Raw genomic sequence first — 16,559 nt, 5'->3', positions numbered from 1 at the left:
TAGTAGGCATCGTTGCTGGTGCTCTTTTTAGTATTTTTTTATCCAGTTTAAGGACTTTGGAGGTGAACACACAGCCATGAAACCATCACCGCAGTCAATGCCATAAATTCACCCGTCGCCTCCAAGAGTTTCCTCCCATTGAATATATGAATGCATGAATGAATGATACCACTTTGCAGATGTTTCCATATAGGCCACAACATGTGTCCTATGGTGGATCTCGAGGACTTACCTAGCATAACTGAAACTTTGTACCCATTGACCAATGTTGGAAATCCAACTCCTCCTCTAAAAAAGGATGCCAAGAACTGGAAAGGCTCAAAGATTTTACCCTACTTCTAGGCTACCACAGTTTTATGTTTGGTGGTTGAAAACCTGCTACTCGTGGGCCAGATACAATGGACTTTATTACTCTCAGCAAATCTCCTGAGCTTCATGTTGGCCTTGGTCCCCCCCGGCCCTCAAGTGTCCAGGTAGAAATTGTGCACGTGGCAGATTTGCATAAGAGCGGAGGAACCTTGAACTTAGGGAACGCACGTTGGGTTGCCTTTGCTGCCCTCTCTGCAAAAACACTGTGCGTTCGCTGTGCCCCTGACCTCCACTGAGCCTCAGCAGTATCTGATACCTTCTGAACTGGGCACATCTCAGTAGACCGGAGACCTGGTGACTTTTGTCTGTTGACATTAGTGAAAAATATACTTAAAAATCTGCTCTTATCAGGCAGAGGGGGAGCGATGCTTTAAAAAGGAGAAACCTATCAACCCATTGCCAACTTGTCTATTTATATATGCATATCTTGATTTGGAGCCGTTCATTCGTATGGATACTGTCGGCTGGAGTGTGATTATGCTTATGTTATCTGTGTGTCCAGCTGTATTTTTTGCATTTGAAGGCAACAAAATCGATAACATCATTCCCCCCACATGGGGTTGAACAATAACAACAAATAACATCTGAATTCCTCGTTCTGTAAAACTTTTTGACATTCGCCAGTCTTTGGGCAGAGTGCTTATCTCCTTTTTAAAGATGAGAGGGGCACCTGGGTGGCTCAGTGGGTTAAGCATCCGACTTCGGCTCAGGTCATGATCTCACTCACGGTTGTGGGTTCGAGCCCCGCGTCGGGCTCTGTGCTGACAGCTCAGAGCCTGGGACCTGCTTCAGGTTCTGTGTCTTCCCCTCTCTCTGCCCCTCCCCCGCTCGTGTTCTCTCTCTCTCTCTCTCTCTCTCTCTCTCTCTCTCTCTCAAAAATAAATATTAAAAACAATTTTTTTAAACAAAGATAAGAAAAATGAAGGTGACGAGATGAACTCAAACAGCTTAAATGTGGTGAATGAGAAACTCAAAGCAAAGTGTTCCTGTTCCCAAAACCACTGCTCTACCAACTAGGTACAGAAATTACGGTGGTGACGGCTTGCAACGAAATGTGAACAACCACTTGTCAAGGATTTAGGAAAAGTTTTTATGACCACAGCGGTGGTTAAAATTCTTTTTCTCTAATAGAAATGAACAGTAGTTGAAAACATCCCATGATGGATAGCATGGGCAAGAGCACTTCAATGAGATGCTTTGAAAAGAGGAAATTCTGTAAACTTGAAAGTTGGAGTGACACCCCGTTTTTTTTTTAAAGGAGACCCCTCAGAGTAGAAAGCAAGGCGGTTGTCACAAAGTTACTAGAAAACTCTAAGGTGCCATCAATTGTGTCAGTTTGTTTTGCCTTCTGACCACGTCAGGTACACGTACCGTTGGCTGCTGGATATTAACACGAGAATGTATGAGCCTACTTTCAGCGGCAGCTTCTAGTCCTGTTGGGGTATCCTAGCGACAAAAATACACAATAGGAAAAAAACAAGTGAAAAATGAAAAAGCCAGATGAGGTTTCGAATTAGCCTGAATGAACCCTGAAGCAGCAACCTGACTCCATACAGGATACCTGGAAAGCACAGGGCGAGTGAAGGCCCAAACCCTGAGGGAGAGAAGAGCTTCTCTGATTGTCTGTCGTGTGGCTTGAAACAACTTTATCGTTTCATAATTTTGTACTTCTGCAAAGGTTTTGTTTTTAATTTTTTTTTAATGTGTGTTTATTTTTGAGAGAGGGAGAGACAGAGTGCAAACTGGGGAGGGGCAGAGAGAGGGAGAGAGAGAGAGGGAGACAGAGAATCCGAAGCAGGCTCCAGGCTCCGAGCTGTCCGCACAGAGCCCGACGCGGGGCTCGAACCCACGAACCGTGAGATCATGACCTGAGCCGAAGTCGGACGCTCAACCCACTGAGCCACCCAGGCGCTCCTGCAAAGGTTTTAAATATAGACCTCCAGACCCAGTGGGCGCTTGTGTCCACAAAACTGCTTTTCTGTCCATGTTTAGCAAGCATAGTGCCATCTAAGTCCCAGCTTAGACTATAAATGACCCTTTTACCTACAGTCACATAACGAGCCTGCCCAGCGACACCCCTCCCCCCGACAGATCAAGAGAATGGAAGGCTTACTGGAGCATCCGCAAGATTCCAGGCGTTTCCTTTTTTTCCCTTTTTTTTTTTTGTTTAACTCCTAGAAGGGTGCAGAGGACAATCAAATTTAGTTTCCTTATTGGCAAGTTTTGGCCTAGATCTGTGAAAAATGAGTCATCAATTGGAGTTGCTGATAACAAGTGAGGAGTTTTAGTATTGCTTAATGGGGTTGCCAGACTGTTGGGGTTGCAGCTATGGAGTAGGAAGTCGAAGGGACCCTGGGTTAGAAAACACAGTCAGGAAATACGTATTACGGCGTTAACTCCGTGAGGCTGGAGAGTTGCGACAATTTTACCATTCTGGCAACATTTCCACCGAGGTAGTTTGCTAGTTTGGAGGTTACCTTGAGAAGTGTGCCATATGGGACCGATCCACGAAAGAGGCATGAAACCTAATCACAGAATTGCAGTTCGGGTCTCATTTCCCACATTCCTCCAGGCTGCTGCTGCTTTTTTTTTTTTTTTTTTGAATTCTCCTGTTCTATTTTCCCATCACTTGGCTCGAACGTGCCACCCGAGGTTAATTTTAGATTCTTCCATGGCCTTTATATATCTACTCTTATGTCCCCCTGACACACTTAAAAGGAAACGATATTAGAAACATCCCGAGATTAAAATCACCGTTCCATATTTAGACCTTTTAAAATGAGTTCTGGAAATTAGGCAGAGTTACACATCATCCCATCCATTCTCTTCCATGAGGTTCAAACCGCATTGTAGTAGAGAGTTACTAATGCTTGGGGAGAGGGAAGGAAGGAAGGGGTATGAATAACTTCCCACTTTACAGTACCTGACAACACATTTCATCAGCATTCTTGGGTCGTGTAAAAGAACCCGGAGAATGACGTTAAGGGTCTTTTTCTACTGTCTAAATCCTTGGGGTCCTGGCAGGGCAAGTTAAAGGCACCCTCAAAGTGTAGATTCCACGTGTAACAACTCAAATTCTTGGCACTTGCCCTTTTCAAGTATTAAGTTAATATTTGGTGTTCCAACTGTTGGGCTATTTTCATTTTTTTCCCCCTTTGAAACAATAGTATTTGGTTACAGGCACCGAGGAAAGGATTTGTCCCTTTCAGTCAGAAGACTCCTGCGTTTAGACTTAACGCCCTAGGAGAAGTTGTCTTCTGCCCAGAAAAACCGCACCCACCTACAATTCACACGTGAGCTTTTTCTGACCCTATAAAGTTTCTACTTCCGTTGCCAAACATCTTTTGTTTTTCATGAAAATACGTTTCCGTTTGTAATTTAAAAATACATTATCTGGAAAAAGAAGTGCTCTAGAATCAGATAATTTTTAATGAAGTTGATCACAGGGTATTAATTTCATCCTGTCTTTAAATTTCCTTCTTTATAACTTTTTCATTCATCCGTCCTGTTTTCAAACCTTATAATAATGGATCAGTTGAAAAACAGCTTGCAGCTTGTGTCAAATAATAAGAAAGAACCAAGTATTTCTGTCCCTAGGAAGATTTCAGCTTATGTGACCCATCTCTGCCAATTTAAGGATGTATTCTTCAAGAAAAATTCAATCCGAAGAGTAGACAGAACACTACCAATAGATCTGTGCTTTTCCATCTAAAGAGTTTTAAGGCAAAAAGCAGTTTCATGTAGAGATCAAGGGTGATATACCCACCTCACGGGGCTATAGGAAGGAGTAAATGAGATAATACCTCACACATTGGCACACAGCTAGAGGGCTACATAAATGTACCCAGAAACAAATAATGTAAACCCCCATCAATGTCATTTTCTCATTCGATTTTAATAGAAACTTGAGAGAGGTGAGTTCTGGAGCAGACTTGCCTATGGCTAAGGTGTGGGTTTGGGGAGGGCTCATTCAAGCAAAATAAGAGAGACTCGGATGCATTTGTATCTCTGTGGCTCATCGTGTGACCTGTATTCCTTTCATTGCTAGGTATCTCGATTTTATTCTCTGATTATACAAGGGTTCTGAGCTATCCATCTGTTCATTGGAATTATCGCCAGATTGCCTGCCCAAGTCTTAACTATGGCAGATGTGCATGTCTGAATTGACTTTCCCTTGCTCATTTGCTTTGAGTTCAGTGAAATCAAAGTAATTTTAATAGAAACGCAGATAGAACTTTCAGATTCAGGTAATCACTGTCCCTAATATCAGCATTCTCGGTACAGACAGAAATGAGTTCCTCACTTATTTATTGAGCAACAAATCAAAGCATGTAGATACGATTGTGCCGAGGCCCGCGAGGATAAACACTTGAGAGCTAACGTCATAAAAAAAGCAGTGCTTGAGCGGCGGGGTGGGGGGGGAGACCTTCATTGGTGTCCCTTGGGTCTGAACTGGCTGCGTCTGGGCCCAAGTTTCCAGAGACCAAATAAAGAAGTCAGAGTCTTACTTGACAGTCTGCATTGTCCCAGCGGCCACAAGCTAACACTTCTTTTCACGTCGCTGCCTGCAAGCTTCTCTTCGAAGTACTTCCATTTTCTTCCATGGCTTTTAAGTGGGGGGTGCGATAATTCAAAAGAAATATTCTGGAGAGCTCTTTCCTCTTACTTGCCACCTCTTGTATCGATTAATAATTAACATAGAGAAAAAAAATAATTGACATAGAGAAAAAGACCCCTGAGCTCCTTCAGGGTCTTCTCTACTGGTTATTTGCCTGCATGGGAGTATTTTCTCTGCAGAAGAGAGAATAATACATATTTGGCCATCAAGTAGGGAATTTTGTCTTTATCACCTTAAAGTAGGCCTTCAAGGACTCTTCAAGATTAAGGATAGGGATTGTGGCACATTCATCTCTGTTTCCCCTGCAACATCTGCTCAGTGCCTTGATGAACACCCAATCAGTGAGGGCGAAGTTGAATAAGAATTGCCACAAATTGCAGACGTTTTCCTTGCCAATAATGTCAACGACATACAGGATATATGAGCAGATGTAATTAAACAGATCCAACAAACAGAAGAGGAAACAACATGTAATATACACTCTACCATAGTGAAAATTACAGAAAATTCGCTGGCCAAAACAAACAAAAAAACTAGGAGTGTAGTTTTCAGTCGTCTTGATCTGTAGATAAAAGACAAAAACGTCCATTTATTGGCTGGGATTGGAGAACATAAGTGAAGTGACGAGCCCATTACTTAGCAACTCAGAAAAATGTTAGGACCCTTTGTAGAGTTTGTGTTCATCGTCTTAGCATGCCCACTGTCACATTTCAGTCTATATGTCACTTTAGCCTGTGAGTCACTGGGTCTAATTAACACTTCGGCGAGGACACCCCTCTCATCCGGAGGCATCACTACAGGCAGCCTCTGTAATTTCAAAGCCTCTGACCAGTGATTTGTGTTCTAGAGCAAGAGCTGCAACAGTCTAGAAATAATGGGATAAATTCTTTTTTTTTTTTGTCCTTTTAAATATAAAAAACTTAACTAGCTTTTGTCATTTTTTTTTAATGTGTAAGTATGTATTTTTTGCCAGGCTGGGTTAAATTTTAAAACCAACCTTCTGTTGCGTATTACTAATTTTTATCTTTATTCTTTTTTAATCGATCTTTAAAAGACAGCAAAGCGGGTCTTGAAGCTGTGTAAATGTGTGTCGCACTACTCTTTGAGACATCACAGCTTCGATCGTGCCTTCACACTCACCCCGGTGTCTCTTTCAGGGCTCATTAGTCAAATAGCACTAAAATCTAGTGAAACGATACTGTCGTATTCACAACTTCGGTCTTCATTTCCTAGACTGGGAATTGGCAGGCGAAGAAGTTGAGTAATTTGTGCGCGCGCGCGCACACACACACACACACACACACACACACACACACACTGACAACCTCAGTGAACTTTCCAGCCTCTCCCTCAGCACCTTCGGGGCTATGAGGCTACATTCTTTGAGTGCCTACAAGAAAGGGTTCAGCCAGCCTTTCTCCACTGTCCCTGCCCACTGGACATGCCCATTACAGAAGCAAACAGCAAAGAGACCTCCTGTTACCAAACGCATCCATAATCTCAGGTCATCCGAATAAAAAGGAAGGCCTCGGCCTCACCTGTTCCTCTCATTGACGTGGAAGTGACCACCTCACAGAGTAGGACGTGCCGTCCCGCATCTCAGCTTTAGGTCTATAATTGTTACGCCAGCAGCACGAGATAAATAAGCCTGAAACCCTCATACGAGTCGGATGTCATAGCCCCCGGTCTCCTGAGGACCTGCTTTCCTGTTATTTTTCCATTCTTGCTGGGGCTCGGCGGAGGGAGAGCCTTCTGGTAAACCACCGTGCGTGCAATAGTACCCTTGCTGAATGAATGGAATAGCTGAATCATTTCAGCCCTCAGAAGAATCTTCGGGATGTTCAAATGGTTCTTTGCTCTCGCTAAAGTTTCCTTTTCTTTCACAGACGGCTAGTACCTTGGTTGTGGCGGACGCTAGGATTTCTGGAATCTACAGTTGCGTGGCTTCTAATAAAGTAGGGACTGTGGAAAGAAACATAAACTTTTATATCACAGGTAAGCGATATACCCTATACTCACAAAGATAGCCTGGTGACCTTGATGTCCTTACAATTTGCTTCTCGGTGCACTTAGAGCTGGAAGGAATTTTGTTTTTAAAAAATTCCATGGAATTGTTAAACGTTGAGTAACTTCATCCTTGCTCTCAGGAATAGAATTTGGCGTCACTGGATCTAACAAGTTATTTCTCCAAGTTCCCTTGTAGAGCTGTCTGTGTGCATCTTCCTCCCCAGATTGGGTCGTGAGGTTAGGATCTTGTCGTAGTCGTTTTTAAACTCTTTTCCGCACCTGGCACGGGGTCTGGTACGTAGCAGTTGTTTGGTAATAATCAAGGAAACCAAACCTTTGATGACGCGTTTGTTTTTTTTTTAATTAAAAAGTGAATTGTCTCACAACGTAAGTCATTTCTGCTTTTGAGGAATGAGGCTCTCCTATAGAACTCTGAAACTGAGTTTGTTGGCGGTAACTCATGTGCTGTTTTTTGGTAGCATTTACTGATTTTCAGCCTTAAATATGATGGTCTCTGCAAATCTTAAAATGTCCAAGGGACACAAATGGCACTCCCTATGTCCCTCCGTGGGTACAGGAAGGAAGTAAGTAGCTCAAAGTATAAAAACAATTGCCTGGCTCCACACTCCCCCAATTTTCTGAGGAAACCCGGGCAGTTTGCCAGCTTTCTGGAAACTTCGCGCTGCATGGGGCAGGCTGCAGCAGTTGCCTAGAGTTCTCTAGAAAGAAATAGGTAGGTCTGATTGCATGAGACATATGGGATGTCAGATCACAGGGAGCCTTCCGGCAAGTTAGCCAATCCTCAGAGAAACTGTGTCGTGGGAGATCTCCTGAGGTAGATTCTCACAGAATGTGAGAGCCGGAAGAGACTTGAGAGGCTATTCAGCCTGATAGCCCCCACACTTTCCAGGTGAGGAAATGGGGTTTGGAGAGGTGAAGAGGGACACAGCAGAGCCACTCCTAGACCGGGTCAGCCCCTGTCCCCTTACAGCTGAGAAGTATAAGGGAAATCGTGTTTGTATCTACTCCAAGTTGGAAAATTCCTTTATTTAGAGAAGGGTTCAGATCGCCATTGCACACAATATTGGCTCTCTTATCAGTGTTGGATGATTTGGACCACTTAGGAACAAAGGTTTGTACTGTCCTTTATGTTTGATTGGAAACAAATTCCTATGCAACTCCTTAGTCACCGTACGTATGATTTAAAGTTTAAAAGATTGAGCAATCCTGTGCTGAACGTTCAACAAGTTTATACAAGTTTAGTGGGCACTCCCTATTGAATAGAACAGTTCAGCGCTGCCCTGAGCACTTGAATGGCTCTCCGTGAAGCCCCATCTTTATAGGAAGACAGTTTTTTTTTATTTTATTATTATTTTTTTTTTAATTTTTTTTTCAACGTTTATTCATTTTTGGGACAGAGACAGAGCATGAACGAGGGAGGGGCAGAGAGAGAGGGAGACACAGAATCGGAAACAGGCTCCAGGCTCTGAGCCATCAGCCCAGAGCCCGACGCGGGGCTCGAACTCACGGACCACGAGATCGTGACCTGGCTGAAGTCGGACGCCTAACCGACTGCGCCACCCAGGCGCCCCTGTAGGAAGACAGTTTTAACACAAAAAAGAAATGTCACATCCTCATATCAAGAGGCATGTGAGCAGCAAGGTGGCAGGTGCATTTACCGACGCTAAGCCAATGCTGTCCGATAGAAATACAAGCCACACACGTAATTTAGAATTTTCCAGTAAAACTACATTTGTGAAGAATAAAAAGGTGAATTTTATGTAAGCCAGTGTATCCAAAATATCATCATCTTGACATGCGATCGATATTTTTAAAACCTTGTTCGGCTTCAGTGTTTACAATTTAAAGTAATTGAGATAAAACGGAATACAATTCAGTTCTTGGCCGTCACACTCGCCCCATTCGAAGGGCTCGGTCGCCACACGTGGCCAGTGGGTACCGTGTGGTCCAGTGGTGCTCTGAGCCTCTGAGAAGGAAGGGCTGAGGTGGTCCGGGGGAAGGAGGGCATGAAATCTGAACAGGTAGAAAGAAGAGGCTAGCCTTGCCCTGACGTTCTCAGAGCCCAGACCGGATACCATGCTATGGTTCGGCTTCTCATGGGCAGATAGACCTCTCCACGATGGCCCGAAATGTGAGACGCGGATGCCGAATTCGGGGACTCCTCACAGGTCCACAGGGGGATGTGACAGTGCCTGAAGGTGCAGAAGGAACTGACCCCCCTCTTCTCTTTCTATTCCTGGCTGTGCCCCACTAGTGCACGCACGTGTATGGTCAGCCAAGTACTGTCCACACCCCTAACAGTCTTCCCTGGGACCTACAAGTGTGCACACTCATGAGCAGTCTGACCTCAGGAGGACTTTTTCAGTCTGGAAGCAGACTTGAGGCCATCTTTACAGGGAATTCTGGGATCCCCAGAACCCCCCCTAAAAAAAAAGACATGGAATGGGGGGTGCCACAGGCTTGGGGTGGCATGCTTTGCTGACCCCACAGACTCTTTATATTGGGGCGGGGGTGGAGGGAAGGACAGCCAGCATAGAGCCAAGTAAAGGCCCAGGACAGGGACCCCTCTTGCCTGGATCTGAAGGCAATACCGGAAGAGGAGTTACCAAGAGTGGAGGGGAATGTTGTGTTCGTTTCCTTGTTGTTCGGAGTCCCCCGAAATGATTAATTTGATGACCAGCCTCAACTGCAACACCAGCATCTAGCCCATCCTACTGAACTTTGCATTGTTGTGTGTCTGTCTGTGGTCAGCATGTCTGTTGAACGCAGACAGAGATTCTCTCCTGTTCCTTCCACATTATACAGTTTTTAACCATGGGATGGCTGAAATCCTTTCTAGATCTCCAGGCTTGTCCTCAGAAAGGGGCGATGAGAATTCAAGTCAAACGTACGTACTTGAGGCTTACGGTGTTTTCCTCGAGAAATTCAAGAGCTTTAATCTTAAACTGAATAGAATTGCTCTGAATTATTTTCTGCCAGTCCTGAAAAGTTCTAGTTTTGGCAATTATAATTTGCTTATATTCGTTGCTTTTTTAATCATGACTCCTTTCTTTCTTAAATCCTTATCATGAGATTTATTCTCAACTAGAGATAGAGCTAAATACTCAGGAATGTTGCCCCTTCCACGTCTATTTTCTGAAAGAGGAATGCATATTTTCTTGGTGTTTATACTTAACCTAGTGCAAACACTGGTTTAAAAGATCTGTCTAAAATTCACCTGTTCTAAATCAAAAGATCTGGATTCGGATCCTTACTGGTCCTCATTTCAGTCCTGTTGCCCGTTCGTTAAAATATAATAACAATTTAACACAGTTGCCTTCCAAACTAATGAAAACAAGTTGGCCTTGGCCTTTAGAATTCCCCACCCCTTCTGCTCTAAACTTTGCCATTCACTTGCACGTAGTAGCTACTTGAAACAGACAAACAACTTTCTAGTAACCGCTCACTTCTTAGGGAATGTTATTTCTGTTCTTCAGCAGAAGGAAAGGCTTCTTTATTAGGACCTGACAAGCTATACCCCTCAACCTGTGCATTTCTATGCTTGTCTGTTTCGTGAGCTTGATTCACATGTTTGATCCAACTGAGTTAAAATGTCCATCCCCTAACACACACCCGTGTAAATAGATTACTCTTGCACCTACCCCTAAATCAGATATCTCTTCCGAGCAAGGATTGATTCTTCTCCATGACGTCCCATAAGATGCCATGGATGTGATATGCATTAGTTGGTGCCGACGAGGATCGTGCCGAAATCTGCAACAGATACGCCAGTGTGGGAAGGTCGCCTGCTTTCGCTTCATTAGGAGGCAGTTCTTTCCTGGGTCTGTTTTTGTACTCCATCTAAAAAAAAAAAAAAATCCACATGCATTGAGAGGAAAAAAATCCCTCTGGATTCGTTAACTAGTGTTAGGACGTTTTACTTATCATCTTCTATGGATCAGAAGAGAATGCCTGAGGAAGAGTCGTTTCTAAGAGGCTGTCTGGTGACATGAACTAAAGTGACTTCGCTAACAGTGTGAGAAGCAGACCTCAAAACCCAGCTGGTTCTCTTCTTTGCCTCCGTGTGTGTGTTTTTGCCATTTGTTGGCACTCCGCGGGACTAGGGCTGGGTGTGTTAGCAATTACTGGGGGTGAAGCAGGAACAGCACTGCCTTATCTCCCTCGTTTCCCAGTGTCACTAAATGCATTTTATTTTGAGATTCCTCGTGGTGCTTGGCAAAGATAAACAAAATCTTCCATCAGGAAACCTGTGAGCTATTTCCACAGGAAGTTTCAAATCACTAAAGTAAATAGAAACTCTGCATGATCTCAATGGTGTTACTTGGGCTCGCTTGGGTTCTAACCGCCAGGACGGGACCTCATAAATGGCAAGCCCGGGGTCTTTGAAGAAATGATTCGACTGTGGCCTGTGTGCACACGACGGCTGGCATCTGTGAAGAAGCTGATGGCTGACGTTTTACTCCTCAGGCTTGGAAAATGTCCCAAATGTAAAAAGATGCTGAGTTAGAGGGGCTATTTCTGACACCTTATTGTTATGTTGAAAATGAGTGTTAGCTGCTTCGGCATCTTCTGACCCATTCTTAGCTTTTCATTTTAAAAGCAGGAAAACTTTTGCTGGTCTCCTCTCCAGCCACTGACAGCTTCATAAGCCACTGTTACCCCCTGCTCCCAGGTTTCAAATGAATACTTTGGCATTTCTTCAGACGTGACACTTTATAATAAAGTCAAAGCCCAGAAAAATCAGAAAAACAAGCAAAGTCCGATTTAGGAAAGAGTTGATATGATATCTAATTTTGGACTATTGTCCCCCTAAGGTTTAAAGGTTTCTTTATAGCTTTGTGTGCAACGGATAATAATAATAATAGCAGAACATAATGCTTTTCATCTTCAAAGTACTTTGTAGAATGTTGGCCCAAATTCTTTGCTCAAATACAGACATGCTACCAAGTGACAAGCAATGGGAGGGTTTTGAGAGCAGGTCAGTTCGGGGCCAGTGACCAATGATTTCTTTCTTTTTTTTTTTTTAAATCCTCCGGGGAAATGCTCCCAAATGAGACCAGGGAGCTTGAGCGCAAAAAGCTGAGTGAAGGTCAAGGTTAAGAAAGCAGAGGAGGCGCGCTCCTGAGGTGTTGCTGGGGACAGAGATGGTTAGCTGGGGATTGACAGGAGAGAAATGGCTTTTGATGGCACGGTAGCTTTCAGAAGGTGTTCCCTACGTTTTTGAGAGGAAACTTGATTTTTAGAAATTACTCTTCCCCTCCCCCATCGGAGCATCCGGCGGCTCTTCCAGATGAGTTGACTGCATTTTGTTCTCGTATGTCCAAGTAGGACCGTCCCCCTGAAAGGGTACCTGAGCATGTGCCGTGGCTCTTCTCTGCCCACTGTGCCAGCCAAGGGCAGGCAAGGTAGATAGCACCCCAGCAGGATGGGTACTATCCATCCGATTGTAGGAAACTGGGGAGGCCAGTTGGTTTTTTTACTGGAAAAGTCTAGGCTTAAAGTGGTGTTGACCGGCATGGCTCAAGTCTCCTACCACGTACCTGGGACTTACTCACTTATTTTGGAGAAGTTTGACCATTAAACTACCCTTGGGTTTTTTTTGTGGTTTTTGTTTTCTGTTTTTTTTTGTTGTTAAAAAGAAACAGAGGCACGAGGAGAAACCATGAGAGAGAGGAATGCTTTTAAATATTTATGTTTTGAGAGAGATGGTGTGCAGGGGAGGGGCAGAGAGAGGGAGACAGAAGATGAGAAGCAGGCTCTGTGCAAATAGCGGGACTCGAACTCGTGAACCATGAGACCATGATCTGAGCTACAGACGGACATTTAACCTACTGAGCCACCCAAGTCCCCCCCATCCTTGGTTTTTAGTTCAAATGGCTCTTTTATGACTTGCCCATTTCGGCCAGTCGCCAGGAGGAGTCCTGTGCAGACTAAAGAAATGGGAAACGTGGTCATCATTCCAAGTTGTAAAACACATTCCACTCTGTTGCCCCAAACAAGGAAAATGTCCCCCCCGAATCAGCCTGCTTTGCATTTCCTGCCTCGCTTCTGATGGGCTGCCCTTAGGTGGCTCTTACCTATGTTGGATCAGTTCCCCAGAAAGGAAGAGACACATACTCATCCTTTTAAGGCTGATGCTGAGAGAATTCGTGTAGGAACGGTTGTTAAGATCTGTGACTGTCTCCGGATGAGACGCCTTGCGTTTTCTACGAACTGAAGCTCTTTGTTCTTGTTTTACAGACGTGCCCAACGGATTTCACGTTAACTTGGAAAAAATGCCGACGGAAGGAGAGGACCTGAAACTGTCTTGCACAGTTAACAAGTTCTTATACAGAGACATTACTTGGCTTTTGCTGCGGACAGTTAAAAACCGCACAATGCATCACAGTATCAGCAAGCAAAAAATGGCCATCACTAAAGAATACTCTGTTACTCTCGATCTCACCGTCAAGAATGCTTCCCTGGAAGATTCAGGCACGTATGCCTGCAGAGCCAGGAACATATACACAGGGGAAGAAATCCTCCAGAAGAAAGAAGTTACAATTAGAGGTGAGCACTGCAGCAAAAAGGCTGTTTTCTCTCGGATCTCCAAATTTAAAAGCACAAGGAATGATTGTACCACACAAAATAATGTAAAACATTAAAGGACTCATTAAAAAGTAACAGTTGTCTCCTATCATCTTGATTTATTGTCACTGTTGCTAACTTTCCGGCTCAGAGGAGATGCTCCTCCCAAAATGAGTTTGGAGATGATAGTGATGTTGAGCTCCCAAGGTCCCAGCCCGGGGCTCCCCACTCAGGCTGAGGGGGCTCTGCTCTCTGGGGCCGACTTGGTGCGCGTTTGGATTTGGAGGATCCCTGCGGCGCATTCTCTGTTTTTTTTTTTGTTGTTTTTTTTTTTGTCAGTCTTTGCTGTCTCCTCCTGCCTGATAAACAACAACCTGGGACTGATCCTTTCCTCCCACTCTGATGCCAGCCTCTTTGTATTTTTAAGTGTCGAAGCTACGCAAACTGAATAATTTAAACACGTGCGCTGGTTTCTGCCAAAGATGGACGTGAATAAGTTAATCTTCCAGCTCAGAACGAGTACAGTTGAACTTGAGACTCTGTCGGACCTCCGCCTGGTTTTATTTTGTACTATTTCCTCCGCTCTTGATTTGTAAATGGCACCTGGATAGCAAGTTATAATGCTTATTTATTTGAAAATGCTTTTTATTATTATTATTATTATTATTTTTACAGTAAGCACATTAATCTTAAACTGGAGTTCTAAAATGGGCCCCAGGAGTGCAAGATGTTGGTGTAGTTCAGAGGTATTAAAGCTTTATCACAGTATGAATTAAGAATGCCCACCGGAGTCCAGCCGGTTCGTAATCTGGGTAACCAGGCCACTGGTCAGCACGGGGCCTCTGAGTGGACCAGCAGCCACTGACCGCCTCTGACAAAAAGTGGATCCTGCCTTCATTTTATGTGTATTTGTCCCCTGGTTATTCTTTTAAAGAACTCCCTTCTCTCTCAGTGATGGCATTCAGAGACAAACCACGATCCGTTTATCAAGGAAATCAAGGCATTCGTGACCGAAGGTTGAATGCATTCTTCTAAATGCGCCCGTCAAACAAAGTCCACTTTCCCTGTATGCAGATGGTGATAGGATTTTTGGGGGGATTAAGAAATGGCAAAATCCTAGGAACAGAATTCAGGGAGCCGTGTTTAAATCAGGAGAGATTATAATCTCTTGTAGGCTTGCATTTGAGGGGAAAGTGATTTTTTCACCAATTTAATATGCATTGTTCTGTTGTTTTCATCAATGATCGATCATGATATGTGATTTGCATGGACTATTGGAAAACAACCTCCAGGGACCAAAATAGCCGGGGCTGAGAACACAGTGGCCGGGCAGCTCAATAGAAGGTGACATTATGACAACTTTTCAGGCTTGGGAACTCACCAGACCGTTTCCTCCGTTAGGTAACAGACCCTGTCCCACGGGCTAAACTTGTCTTTCACGTGGGAATTGCTTTTGTCAAGTGTGAAGGAGTAAACAATAGCATTTCCCCAGAATGCCCGTTTCATGGAGCCCCAAATGCTCTGAAAACAATTAGGAACCTGGAAGTTGTCAGCCCAGAGGAAAGAATAATCAATTGTATCTTGAAATTTTACCTATGGCTCTTTTCGCCTGGCGTCTTTGTTCATTATAAGTCAGCGTGTTCCTTCGGGAAACAATGCCTCAGTGCCCCAGATCGTGGGGACTCGATTTGGACTAAAGCTGAAAACACAAGGAAAACGGCTGAGGGATATCACTTCTGGAAAAGATGGCAAATCAGACGTGCAGAATCGATCATTTCCTTCCCCTTGAAATTGCAGTTGCGAGCTTCGCGGGGAGGGGAAGGGTGTTAGTATTTGCAGGAGACGATCTTAAGAATTCCATCGAGTAATTCATTGTTCACTGTGGAATTCGTCCTTCCAGAGAGTTTCGGAAAGAAAGACCAACTGGGTGGGTTGTGTTTCGTATTAGTCGCTCTTTTGGGTGTGGAGGAAGGGGAGGAGGAGGATGGGGGAAAGGGAAAGACAAAAGAGCCTAATGTGGAGAATGATTGAGTTGGAGTAGAGGACGTGAGGCTGGTTCCTCAGTCCCCATTCCAAGTGGAGAAGAGAAAACGAGATCTTTATGAAACCAGGCAGATCTCTGGGGCCATAGCAGTGAAGAGCCAGTGGGGAGTGATCTTTGGCTATTGATAACCAGCAGAAATACTCTGTTAATTCTGATTTTCTCAGTTGGCAGGGATCAGCTTCCCTTTGTTGAGTTGTGGAAAGCAGCCACCCATTCCATCCAGCCACTGAGGCTTAAGAACAAGGGCTCAGTGTACCTTTCTCACTTAAAATGTCAAAACAGATGATGAGGTATAAAGGGCGAATGGATAGAATGATTCCTTGGTTGACTGGTCATTAAAGAAACCGGTCAAAAATGAGACTGTTCACAGAGGAGGGCATTTTTTTTTTTTTTTTCAGAAATGGGTACAAAGAAAAATATGTTTGTCTGAACTTTGTATTTAATGGGGGGTCGTGTGCTTACTCTGCAGCCTTTGGCCGCCTCTCTCTTGCCTGAAGTTTGTCCAGGGCAGATAGGGCCTTTGGGAATTCTCATGGCATTGTTTCCAGGGAAGCCAAATCCTGTCTGCGTTGGTGATGCTATAGTTTGTAGCTACGGTAATAATTTGGGTGTTGGAGGCCTTGTACCCAGACTTCCTTTTTGATAATAAGGCCTGTGGGCGATGACAGATTGCTTTATCCTATTTAGTGCGTGGGAAATCGTAAATATGGTAGGGGAAGCTATTAAAGGTGTAACTCAGTGAGGTGTGTCTGAGTTTTAAACGAGATCTGTCAAATTTGGCTTGCCACCTGAACTAGACTAAATAGTAATATGACCCCGTTCTTCCTTATCTTGTCTTGTTTCACCAATCTGTTTAGAGTCTTTGCTGTGTAAAAAAAAAAATGTCGAAACTGTAACAATGAAGCACGTACAAGTGATCAGACTTGAAGATGT

General features: G+C 44.1%; 1 protein-coding gene across 1 annotated transcript in view; it reads left to right on the top strand.

Annotated features, from left to right (window-relative positions):
* Window positions 1–16,559, top strand: part of FLT1 (fms related receptor tyrosine kinase 1) — a 177,069-nt gene that overhangs the window by 85,912 nt on the left and 74,598 nt on the right. Inside the window, exons 13-14 of the mRNA XM_047876110.1 lie at window positions 6,874–6,982; window positions 13,256–13,564. Of these exons, the coding sequence (XP_047732066.1) occupies window positions 6,874–6,982; window positions 13,256–13,564 (418 nt within the window). The remainder of the gene's footprint in view (window positions 1–6,873; window positions 6,983–13,255; window positions 13,565–16,559) is intronic.

The sequence above is a fragment of the Prionailurus viverrinus genome, chromosome A1, assembly GCF_022837055.1.
Source record: "Prionailurus viverrinus isolate Anna chromosome A1, UM_Priviv_1.0, whole genome shotgun sequence".
In the NCBI taxonomy this organism is placed as follows: domain Eukaryota; kingdom Metazoa; phylum Chordata; class Mammalia; order Carnivora; family Felidae; genus Prionailurus; species Prionailurus viverrinus.
This window is presented reverse-complemented; position numbering and strand designations above follow the sequence as displayed.